At 43.7% G+C, this 13,243-nt stretch overlaps 1 protein-coding gene across 3 annotated transcripts in view; it reads left to right on the forward strand.

The window, feature by feature from the left end:
- VLDLR (very low density lipoprotein receptor) overlaps window positions 1–13,243 on the forward strand; it is a 39,661-nt gene that overhangs the window by 8,213 nt on the left and 18,205 nt on the right. For all 3 annotated transcript variants that reach the window (XM_018559476.1, XM_018559477.1, XM_018559478.1), the window contains exons 2-3: window positions 8,748–8,867; window positions 9,436–9,558. In XM_018559476.1, coding sequence (XP_018414978.1) covers window positions 8,748–8,867; window positions 9,436–9,558 — 243 coding nt within the window. The remainder of the gene's footprint in view (window positions 1–8,747; window positions 8,868–9,435; window positions 9,559–13,243) is intronic.

Here is a 13,243-nt window from a genome sequence, read left to right on the forward strand (position 1 = left end):
GTTTGTGTTTGGTTTAAACCCTGACATTTTTCCCTTTTGACAAATGGGTGTTAAAAAGGTTGAGGCTGTGATAAAACCAGAGGAACCCTTGGAATGTTTGATCTCAAGGGACCCCTGCATAAAGTGATCTCTTGCTCAATGTACGTTAGTGACAAAGAAAGTTGTAAATGTATAGAAAGTTTAAGTGACCCTAAACTCGGGAGTTAAAACTTAAAATGTATTCAAGTACCCTATTCACAAAATGTGATCAACTGTAGATCCTCAAATCATCTGAGGGCTTGTGCACACCATATTCAGTGCATTCCAGCACTGTATCACATCCTGGCCAGCTCCCTGCGTTCTGGGGTGGGAGGGCACATGGTGATTCATTGAAGTAAATGGCACTACAGCCATGTCCCCTGCCTGCACCAGAATGCGTGGCACATCAATGCCTGTGTTCTGGTCCAGTGCGATTAGAAAATCGTGCCTGCAGCAGAGCGAGTACAGCCACACCTAGAGCATATGCTTTACTGCTTTGAGAAGGAAAGGTTGTAACCTGAAGACTCGAATATTAAAAGCTAATTGCAGGAGGTGCTTCCACATAACTGCTGCCTTCAGTATCCTTTGCTTCACCTGAATCTTGGCTGGTCTAATTGGGAGTGAAGCTTACTGGAAAGTTGAGATTTTCAAAACAATCTGTAGACACTGGCTATGGCTACTCTTAAGGTCCCCATACACCTTGCGATTATCGTACGATAATTGCAAGTTGTATGGAAGGCGTGCGACCCTTTCTACTGTACGGTCACACGTCTTTTGTCGGAGCATGCTAGTGACGTGCTCGTACAACAACGAACGGGCCGGTGTACGCACACTGCCTGTTCAGCATTGCGGTCATCGGAAGCCTGCCCTTCAGCGGGGCGGGCTTTCGATGATCAAGTACAATCTGCCTGTCCAAGATATGCAGATCATACGAGCTTTTAATTAGCGTACAACCATCGCAAGATGTATGGGCACCTTTAGGCTGGGTTCACACCTGTGCGGTTTTTTTCAGCTCGTTTTTTACGCTTGTTTTTATTCCTCCCTGGCGGTATATTTTTTTTTTCCTTTTTTTTTTTTTTTTTTTTTTTGTTTTTTTTTTTCTAACTTTCAAACCTCCCGCCGGTTCCGCTCCCCTGCAACGCAGATGCTCGCAAGGGACAGAAGACGGCAGCAGCCGGAGGAGACAGCGGGGATCGCGGACGAGGTAAGACCTACGCTATTTTCCTGAGTGTGCTCGGGGTTACTGCTTTGTCAACCCCAAGCCACACTCGGAATACCAATGGATACGTGCTGAAATACGCCCCAAAGAAGCTCCTGTACTTGTTTGGGCTGTTTTGTTTTTTTTCAGCGCGTCTCCACGCCCTAAAATACGCCCAGGTGGGAACCATGCCCATAGGAAATTATGGGATTTCACTTGCTGAGCGATTTGATCAGTGCTGAAAAACACCCGGGTGTGAACCCAGCCTAAATCGCACCCATTTGTAGCTGCACACAAACTCGTCTAATATGGCTGAACAGGGCATGGGAAAGTTAGTTTGAGAGACATTTGCTGTGCAAGTGGCTCCAGCAGCACCCTATTGTGTTAGTACCTGTGAATCTTAATGCGATCTGTGCCATTCTGGGGAGATTAATGATGTGGTGTGCTAAGCAAGCCATGGTCAGTGTGACCAAATGGTGGAAGGTGCTTAAAAGGGTTATTGAAGCCTGAGCCTACCCCTATCTGGGTCAGGACTGACACTGGCCTGTTGGGCAGTTGTCGAACCAGCAGGCCACTAACTCGCCGAGAATCGTACGATTCCCGGTGGGTTTTCCAGCCTGCTTGTTCGACAGGAGACGTGCGACAATACACTTTGCGATTATCGTGGGATTTCCCGTGATTCTTGTACGATAATCATGCAGTGTATAGGCACCTTTAAGCTCAGCTGTTAGGCAAATGGTGGGCTGGCAGGCTGCAACACTTAGCATATAGAGAATGCTTGCTTGTGAGACTACACTGCCAGGGATGGATGGCAACATTGGCTTATTGCTGCCCTTCTACGTCTGTTGGACCATCACTGATGGATTACCTCATTGGCCAATAGACATTTAAGGAAAGCTGGGAGAACACAGGCAAGCTTTTAGCAGTATCTGGAATTGTTGAAGCATTGCCTGATAAGACTAGCATTTGAGCAAAGCAGTGGCTATTGAAACACCTTTGATGTCTGCGCTTCACACCTATTTCCTATATGAAGCTGCACTCTTGACAGTATTAGACCTTCAAATAGGTGGGTGCTCAAAGTGATCGCATAAAACCACATTGAGAGATGTGAAGTCGCCAGCACTCCAAACATGCAATTGCAAAGACTAGTATCAGACATACCAACATTTCAGGGCTTCGCAGAGTGTTTCACAAGGAACAATGGCACTAGACTAAATGAGCTTTGGAGTTTTGTTTTTTTGTTTTTGTGGCAAGTTTTTTTTTCTTTTTTTTTTTTCTTTTAATGGGTTTGACATTTGCAAATCTTTGCCTTGTCTTTTTGTATATTTTACACAGAATCCCAACTTTTTAGACTTATATGAGTGGGAAGGATAGCTAGGAGGTTTAATTGTAAGAGGTTATACAAGAGTGTTGGAAGAAAGGACAGGAGGCAATGAAACTCCAGTGCTGTACATTTTTGCACACCTTTGAAGCTATCTATTCAACTCCAATGTGTAGCGCCTGTTGTGTCACAATGATTGTGACCGACTTCAGCCTTTTACTAGGCCGTTTAAAATTGTCAATTGTCAATTGTCAAATGGCTAAGGTACTTAACTATTGGAAAATCTGACTAAATGGGGAGTTTAGAAGTTACCTCTACAGCATCCTGGAACTGTGGCACATTATGAAGGCTCTCGAATGGAACTCTTGAGACTTTCTTATACACTAGAGAGAAATGGCTTTGCAAGCAGTACATTGTTTCCTCAAACTTCTGTGAACTATTGTATAAGTGCAGTCCCATTTGGCCACAGCTGTGACACCTCTGCCACACTGCATAGCTAGGCAAATGATACCTTTGCCACAATGCATAGCCATGTGGGTGACTTAAAGGATAACTATGAGGTAAGTGCTTTTCACTCACTTCATAGTTCTAGCCGACCTGTGACAATGAGACTGTCACAGGTCGGCTCAGTAGATCGGGAGGTGTGCGAACACATACTGGGTTCGCTCGCCTCTCGATCCTGTCACGGCTCTCTGCTGTGACAGGGGGAGGGGCTGGATTCCCCTCTCCGATCTGACTGGCGGAATGGACGGGGAGGGTGCGGGTACAGCTGGCTCTGGTTCTAGATAGGCAGAGCCAGCTGTCACTCACGCAGCTGGGCGGATCCCGTCATCTACGTCGGGATCCGCTGCGGCGTCTCAGTATACCGCGAGCTGTAGCTCGCGGTATACTGAGTTTAGGGTAACGGGAGGACGCTAGTTTCTGTCCTCCCGTTACCCTAAGGAGAACTATGGGGAAAAACACTGACCCCATAGTTCTCCTCCTTTAATTCTATTACAACACAAGCACACCATTGTCATGCTGGTCTTTTTTCTTTGTCACTAAACGAACAGGTGTGCTGATTAAATGTTTCCTAATCTATATATCTTTTCCTGGGTCACAACTCCAAATGGAATTCAGTGGGTGAGCATAACCACCAGCTGACTGGAAGTTTTAGGTCAGCAGCAGATATCCCTGCATTTTCTCTTCTGGCTGGCTTAGAGAATCTTATCCAATGAAACAAAATGGCTTCTTTTGCTAACCTAGAATGTTTCCTGGCTCTTTTCCAGGTTTAGTATGTCTGTCCTCTATGAAATAAGGCCCCTTTTGCTGACTAGTTTCCTATCTGCTTCATGGCTCTTTGGTAGCAATACTAGGAGTTGGTGACCTAGAACAAGCATGCAGACTAGATAGTCTATTTCAGGTCTCCTGATCTGCAGCTTTCTGAGTAGTGCAGTGTATTGAAGCAGTTAGGTCGGCCTGGCAGTCAAGCAGTTTTACAGAATGAGGTCTGCAAAGGAAAGCGCCATGCTGCTAAACATAAATGCACTGCAAGATAATTCATGTTTAAACTATAGAGCAAGCATGGTGAGAGTGATGCTGCCAATCAGCCTTTCAAAGCAGCTTGTTTGTTCTCCAGGTGTTTGACACTGTCGGGTCATGTGTCTAAGGCGAGCTTTAGCATTGCATAGAGCCTTTATTGGCTCTTGGTGCTGGTTCTCCCTCTGCAGGCTGGTATGGCAAGCAAATATCAAGACTGATTTCTGATGCACTTCTAGCAGTGTTTAATACTGAACTCTGGGTAGTTGACTGTATGAAAGCTAAACTCCAGCTTTGCCTTTTGTTTTTGTGTGGTTGTAGGCTCATACAGTGCTCAAACTGCTTACTCATTTCACTGCCCACTGTGCTTTTCACATCAGGAGCTGCAACAAGTTGGATATAACCTGTGCATGTCTGCAGGACATGCAGCAACATCTAGTCCAGGGGTGCCCATTAGGTAGATTGTGATCTACCAGTAGCTCTCAAAGCTGATGCTGGTAGATCATGAAGAGTGTGAATGGTGGCCCCTTTATTCCATTTTGGTATATTTATTTGGCCGTGCACACATGATTATATCTATTAGCCTGAGTCTACTGAGCCAAGCTCCCTGACACCTTTCTGGTGGTTAAGTGCTAGTATTACACCAAAGAATATTAGTTTACACAGCCTGTAGCAAAATACAGCAAGGTGAGCCAGGAGAGGGGGGAGAGACAGCCAGGGGAGAGAGTGTTGGTAGATCTCATGTAGCTCATCGTTTGAAAGTAGATCTTAACACACAAATTGTGGCCACCCCTGATCTAGTCCTTCCTCCCCCAGCCAAGGCCTTGTTCACACCAAATGCAGACCAGATCCGGTCAGGTTTCTGCACACGCAGTGCAGTGGGTTGTGCCGCGTTTTAGATGTGTTTTTGATGCGTTCCAGACCCAGAGCAGGTAAAATAGGGCTTGCCGCAGTTTTTTTTCATCTGGTCTGGATCTGGTCTGGATCCGCACGCTGCGATGTGAACTGGAGGTCAAAATACCATAGGAATACATTGGATGCAGTTTTGATCCGGTCTGCACCTGCTCTGGTCCGGATCTGCTCTGCGCTTGGTGTGAACAAGGCCTTAGTCTCTGGCCTATTTATTTTTTTTCCATTGTATTTCAGATCTTTAAATCATGGAGGCTCTAAATCAGCTGCCTGCACTCCCCCCCTCCTGAGGCATCTGCCTCTTGAGGTAGGAGTCCCGAGGGAGTATTAACTACTGTGGTACAGTTGCAATGCAGTCCTGTTCACCTCTATGATGGTTTGGCAGACAGCACCACCTGACTTATACAACATGGTGTGTACATTTTTGTGTAACTTTTGCTGCAAAGCAAAATGCCACAGCAATGTATACAGCATGGTCTGGCTGCAATGCTAACATTGCAACAAGCAGCCAGGGAGCAGTAAAACCACAGATCAGTCACTTGATTTCACTGCCCCTCAACCACCTGTCTAAACCCATTGCTGTGCCCATGGTTTACATGGTGTATTTAGAGTGATGTTAAAAAAAAAGAACCTTTTAACCCTTTCGCTGCCAAGGACATATGGCATACAGACCTACAAAAGTGCTTCTAGCTGGCCAGCTCAGTATGCCATACGAACCTGGCATTTACAGTTCTACTATAAGCTGATGGTCGCTTTAGAACTGTTCAGCAGACTGTCCCCTTTAAATTAATAGCTGTCATCAGCGGCTCACAAGCCACTGACTGCTATTATCAAAAATACCGGGAATTTATGAATGGGGACTAGCACTCACTACAGAGGCTCCTCCCCATTCAGAAACTAATGATAGTAAAATATTTTTACTATCATTAGTTTGTGAATGAATGAGAAGCCTCTGTACTGAGGCTTCTCATTCATTGAGTGCTGGGGCTGCAGAAAAAGAAATTGAGGACTTATGTCCTCAATTTCTATTTCATAAGGGAAATGTCAGGGGTCTATTTAGACCGCAGATATTTCGCCGCAGCCCCCCAACAGTAAAAAAATAAAAAATTATTAAATAGAAAATGTAACAAAATAAAAAAATGTGTACAAAAAAAGCACAACCCCTCCCTCCCCCCACATAACATACACATATTGAGGTGTACGCCATGCACATGCGCTGCAGTGCGTTGTTAGAACGCATCGCAGTGCATGATTTTTTTAATGTATTTTTTCTTTAAAAAAAAATTAAATTAACTGTGGCAGCGCATGGCAAAGCTTTGTGACGCATTGCCATGCGTTGTGATCTTTGTGTTGCAATAAACGCCTGTATCTTATCACAACACAAACACCAACACAGCGTAAAAACAATTTTTTAACATAAGTCGCTTATTTACTGTTTTGCGTACCGTAATTTTACTACCTTTTCGCAAAAAGGCGCAATTTTAAATTTGCAAAATACCGATCCTCTGTGCAGCACAAACACCGGAGTGATCGCGTGATCACTCCGGTGTTTGTAAATAACTGGGGACAGATAGGGGGTTATTCACAAAGCTGCCGAAAGCAGCCTTGTGAATAACTAACACGAAGTGAGCCGAATGCCGTTCGGCTATTCACTTCAGGCTTGTACAGCTGATTTCAGCTGTACACCGACTGAAATCAGCCGTACAACGGCTTGCTGGGTTCGGGTCGGCTGAAGTGCAGAAGGAGTTTGACTCAGCTAATCCAACATCTGGATCGGCTTAGCCAAACCTCCGGCAGGCTACTCGTTGCTGTTCGGCCTATTCTCATAGGGCCCAAACAGCAGTGAGTGAATAGCCGAATGCCGGAGAGTGCCCTTCGGCTCAGCTATTCTATTCTGCTCAGTTCCTCTGTGGTACCGAGCAGAATAGAAAGTAGAGAAAAATGAAAAAATGTTTGGGCGGAGCTAGACCTCAATTTCTTTTTCTATTTCAAAAGGGAAATGTCAGGGGTCTGTTTAGACCCCAGAGATTTCACCGTAGCCCCCCAACAGTAAAAAATAAATACAAAATTATTAAATTAAATAAAAAATGTAAAATTAAATGTAAAACAAAAATTATTTTTAAAAAAGCACAACCCCTCCCTCCCCCCCCACATAACACACATATTGTGGTGCACACCATGCACATGCGCTGCAGTGCGTTGTTAGAACGCATCGCAGTGCATGATCTTTTTAATTTTTTTTTCTTTCAAAAAAACATTAAATTAACTGTGGCAGCGCATGGCAAAGCTTTGTGACTCATTGCCATGCGTTGTGATACCTTGTGTTGCAATTAAATATACACCTGTATCATTTTATCACAACACAAACACCAAAACAATTTTTTACATAAGTCGATTATTTACAGTTTTGCATACCTTCATTTTTTTACCTTTTCGCAAAAAGGCGCAATTACAAATTTGCTAATTGTTATTTATTAACTCAATACAGTTTTATCTTTTAGATTTAGTCAAAAAATATTTTGTTTTTGTGCCCGGATACTGATTTTGGTGTGTTTTTAACAATTGAATTGTGTATTTTTATAGGTTTAATATTAATTTGAGAAACATTTGCGCAATTATCGCAGGGCCTACAAATTTAGTATCACCATCTTTTTATTCTACCGGGCCTGCGCTTTCAGAAAATATAGTTTGGGGGGTCTTTTACAAACGCTAGCAACGCAGCAGTGGAAAATCAATAGGAAAAAATTGCAGAAAATTCAAAAATGGCTTGGCCAGCTGATTTGAAAAATGTTCCGGAGGGCTTGGCAGCGAAAGGGTTAATCAGTACTAGAAGGCCCACCTTTGCATGAAAGGTATGTTCCTTTTCTTTTACCTAGCTAAGCAGTAGCTGCTGTTGAGGCACCAGTGCATGCATGTTCCTGCAGTGGCTGTGTCCATATCCCCCACAGGTTGGTTGATGGCAGGAGGAGCCTATGGCTCTTCTGCCCTTTGTCTCCTCCCCTGCCACCAGGGAGCTTGGGACCAAATCGCTGCAGGGACATTTAAGCCGCGTGTGTGTCATATTACTGCTATTATCTGATCTAGTGATTGCAGGGGAAATGAGCAGATAACCATTCTAGTCATGGCCACTTTCTCTTGTGAAACAGCAAAATACAAATCAATCCTAAATATCTTATGAAACACTAGTGATCTGTAATTAAATGAAAACGACCTACTTCTATTAGCCAAACTGTTAAGCTATAGGGACCCCCCACATTTTCCCATTGTAGTCTCCTATAATGTATAGTGGCTTTATCCTGGAATGAGATCACAATTCCCAACTATCCTCCTGATTTGTCTGCCTTTGGCATACAAATGATGCATTTGTATGTAGTCTGGTTCAGACTAGGCAATTATAAAATGGGCAGTGAACACCCCCAAATGACTGTAATTTGTACCCTCCCACCCCTGTCATCCTAGGCTTTGACTATAAGAGATGGGGCTGGTTAAGTCACGGAGACGAGATACTCTTAGGGTTTGTGTCCTATTGAGTAATTTTTTTTTCTCATTGCTTCCTGGTCTTGTCCTAGCAAGGGGGAAAGCTGAGGATACAAACAAAACATTCTAACCCCATCCAAAACCAATATTTGGTGGTCCACGTAAGGGTAACGCCAAGTTGACTTGGTAATGTTCCCCCAAAATTGAGTCCTTGGTTTCCAAATTGACTTTTTAAAGACTTAATAGGAATTTAATGCATAATTACTGCTGACCTGAGATGTTTTGGTATTTTAATGTCTTTTGTAGGAACAAGAACATTGTGTGACGAGCACCAGTTTCAATGTGCTAATGGACGTTGTATTACTGAAGTATGGAAGTGTGATGGAGATGAAGACTGTGCTGATGGGTCCGATGAAAGCTCATGCGGTAAGTTCCATGTGAACAGTTTGCTTTCTAGCAGAAGCATTAAGCACAACTCCTAGCCCCCAGGTCCTAACTGCACCTTCCTGTCCTAAACACTCTCACCCAGTTTCTTCCCCTTCTATCCAGGGGATAGGAGGTGAAGGGGAGATCATCCCAGCAGGTACACAGCAGTAAAGTGACCAGTTGGGAGTTGAGCTTTTAAAGTAATACATATTTTTCTAACTAATTTAGAATGATAATCTCCCTAAACTCCTAGAATCTTCCAGCATTAAAGTAACTTTTTTTTTCTTATGATTTTTATAGACTAGGGAAGGTTTTAACGCTTATCAGGTTGTTCCATCTTAAGTTGTTGCCAGTTTTCCTTTAGCCCCCACTTTTTTTTCCCTCTATGGATAGAACAAGAAAGTAGCCCCAGTCCACTGTACAAACTGTCAAAATCGCTACAGACCTTTTTATATCTTATGAATACTGGGAATTTGCATCCCAAATCACTTATGTTTCTGGCTTCTATCTGAAGAATATATTTGCTGTATACATATTCAATATGCTCCTTTTTCAAATTTCTTCACAGTAAAGAAAACCTGTGCAGAGTCGGATTTTGTTTGCAGGAATGGCCAGTGCCTACCAGATCGATGGCAGTGTGATGGAGACCCAGACTGTGAAGATGGATCTGATGAGACCTCAGAGCTCTGCCGTAAGTCCTTTTTACTTCTAAAGCAGTGGAATTTCTAAAACCCTTGCCTTAGTTTCTGGCTAGTGGGATGATTGTTTTTTTTGCTGTATCCTTTATGGTTGGAATGCTTACTCTTCTGTGTAAGGTAAAATTCGGGGTGGGGGTGGTAGAACCCCTGTCAGACCTATTTTAGTGTTCGTTGCAGATCTTCCCTCTGTTCCGGTCTAGTAAAACTGTTGCCATTGTAACGGAGCTTGCACATACCGGCAGCAGCCTCCAAACCCCTCCCTATGTCACCTCAGCACTTTCAATAGTGATGCTTGCTTGCCCTTTCCTACCTCATGCATAATCTATTGGCCAGTGCGGCTGCCCATCATTAACTAATGGGCATCTGTGTGCACGGCTTATCGGAAAGATCTGACACTACTGATCTGGCATTCCACTGTAATGGGAAGGTCTGGGATACTGCTGGAGTTGTGTTCAGGCACTCTGTTCTTTGCAGAAGTCTTGAAAGTTTAAAGCCATAACTGACCAGTCAATGTGTCTGAGCCTTGAGGTAAACAGAGCTTATTGGTAGTATTTAAGAATGCCACTTGCATCTTCATGCAAATGTGTCAATTCAGCCTAACATTTTTAGGCCATGAACCTCTTGCCATGACTAAATTGCTCTGCCTGCTATGGCTTAGGCAAAATTTACATGGATACCAGCTGCACTGTCAGAAGGGGGGTCAGCAGGAAGCAGCCTGCTTATGTAACAAGGCATATGTATTCCTACACTAACACCAAGATTCACGTATTTCTTCCAGATCTGTGCAGTAATCATGTGAGAAACTTTACCTCTGTGCAGGAACTTCAAGACCAGCCACTGCGCTGGTGACTGGTCTTGTATCTGCCTGCAGAAAACAAAGGGCAGGCCAGTCTGTAGTGGGTGGAGCCTGTTGGGCCCCTTATTGGGAGATTACCCTTTTTCTTCCTGTCCAGTAGCACACCCCTCCCCTAGGGGGTATGTGTAACTCAAATCATTGGAAGATTTACCATCTATGCTGTTCTGATAACCATCCAAAATTTAGTGGGGTTCAGAGAAGTCACCAGGACAAGAGGGGTAATCTCCTTAATGGAGACGCAGCCCGCAATTAAATCTGATAGGAGTTTTAAATCCCTTTCCACTCTATCCAAAAGTAAAAAATATTGCTTTCACTTGTACCAAATAGAAGTATAGCACATAGTGGTCTTTTTAGGTACCCACTCAGACAATAGGTTTGTATAGGAAAAATACAAGAATAAACTGGTAATAAAACAGCATATATATCCCCCCATCTATCATGCCATGTTTAAGTCACATCTGTATATATCTCACTTTGCGTGTGAAGGAGGTGGGCTTTCTCCCCACTAGTTACACTATTCCACCAATGTATAGATAATGTAATAAGGATCCTCAAGGGGCTCTAACCTCTTGCCGGCCGCCCGTAGTAAAAAAACGGACGGACGGCACTGCTGCACTGCCGCATTTTTTTAATTCGGTAATTTTTCCTTAATATAGTAAAAAAAATAAAACCCGTAGTGGTGAATAAATACCACCAAAAGAAAGCACTATCTGTCCCCAAAAAAGGGTATAAAATTCATTTCAGTACAGCATGACGGAATAAATGTCAAAGTACCGCAGCGCTGAATACTGAAAAATGGCCTGGATGGGAAGGGGGTTTAACACCGCGGATGTCAACTGGTTAAACAGGATTGCGAAAGCTGTGAGACTGAATACCCTTGCAGGTGGAAGTCTACAAGATTCCTTAGTTTACCTCAAGAGTCCATTATCTACGATTCTGAAAATATGGAGAAATAGAGTACATATGAATTTGTGAACATCAGTGCTAGAATCATCTGACCATTTTACCTGATTGAGGGGGCTTCGTCGAAGTTATACCTCTCATTGCCCATAATACTTTTAATAGACATATCTTTGAACACTATATTAAATTGAATCCCTCAACTAGAACTCTTGAAGCAGAATATAATCTGTGAAATACATTGAGATAACCCCATCTTATTTCCTACTCTAATCTATGGGAATCAATCTGGTGTGTGTTGAACTATAAATAACATGGAGGTACAGTAGAGACATAACTTGTATAGCTTTACTTTTGGCCATTTGGAAACTTTTTGTTTTTGTTTGCTCAAACTCTTGTATACCAACATATTGCATTTGATATGGGTACCCAAAAACCCTATGGGCTATACAGACTATTTGGGATGTGGTACCCCATAGGCCAATCCACCCCTTGAATGCTAATGTTCGTTTGTAATCAAGTTGCACAATGTATATAGAATGAACTGTGTAAATAAGCAAGCTTAACAGCTACAAGGTACTGGAATGTACACCCACTGAGTGTGTATACGTGAAAAATGAATAACTAAATGTCCCAAGCTACAACAATGATCAGATACACAGTATAAAAAAATCAGTGACTCAAACAAATGTCAGTGAATAAAAATCAATCAGGTATTAAGTCTTTAAATCTTCATAACTCTGCAAAAATGTACAAATATAGCAAGTGATTACTATTTCTTGTTCCTTCACCCAATGCACCGCACTAGACATAGGGGTGCTCACCTTATTGATAGACCCCAGCAAAAGGTCAAATCGGGCAATTCCCTTAAACAGGGGAGGGGGGCCCTCGGCTCCAATCGCTCACAGATGTCCTCCAATGGTGTAATCAGACCAGCAAACAGATCTATGTAAAGGAAGTTGGCCATACACCTTAAAACCAAGACTTTTTGTCTTGCGATGGTTGTAAGGTAATTAAAAAAACATACAATCTGCCCATCTTGGACAGGCAGATCGTACTTGCGGCCTTCCGATGACTGCAATGCAGACATGCATGCCACAAACCTGCTGACAATCGTACAATTCTTGGCGGGTTTTTTTGAACATGCTCGTAAGACAAAAGTTGTGCGACCTTACAGTAGTAGAGGTCACACGCCTTCCATACACCTTGCGATTATAGTACGATCGCGGGATTTCCCACGAGTATGATCGCAAGGTGTATGGGCACCTTAACACTTCTTTAGTACGCCAGCAATAACAATAACCTTCAATCTATAGGCCTCCTCAGTATAAGGTGTCAATGCCAGGATCGTATGATCCCAAAAAAAAAAGCAAACACCGTAGCGCGCACCATCCAGAGTATGCTTTATTAAAAGAAAATTACTTGCATAAAAGCAGTGGTAACACAGCATGGACTCTCAGAGTATGTACAAGAGTTTCAAATGGCTGCGGCAGTCAGATCAATGTGACGTCAAATGCTCCGCCCTATGCGCATTACGTCCAGCATGACCATCAGGGATCAGGATCAGCCCAGTTTAAGCATAATGCGCTTAAACTGGGCTGACCCTAATTCTGTAAATCTTGCTCATTTGAAGGCCTATTTTAAAGGTTGGTTATTGTGTATCAGACTAGTCAGTGGCGGAACTACCGCCGGTGCGGACGCACCAGGGCCTTGGGGCTCTAGGGGGCCCAGCGCCGGATCGGTACCCAGCGGCCAGCGGGCACCCCATCTCTGCGCCGAGAGTGTCGGATCATCCGTTCATCCGACACTCCCAGCGCAGAGATGGGGGCCCGCCGGCCGCCGGATACTGATGGTTGCTATGGCGATAGAATGCTTAGCCCGATCGGGAGCAGCGCTGTGTAATCTGACACAGCGCGGCTCCC

Source organism: Nanorana parkeri, unplaced genomic scaffold (genome assembly GCF_000935625.1).
Source record: "Nanorana parkeri isolate BGI_ZX_2015 unplaced genomic scaffold, ASM93562v1 scaffold398, whole genome shotgun sequence".
Taxonomy (NCBI): Eukaryota; Metazoa; Chordata; class Amphibia; order Anura; family Dicroglossidae; genus Nanorana; species Nanorana parkeri.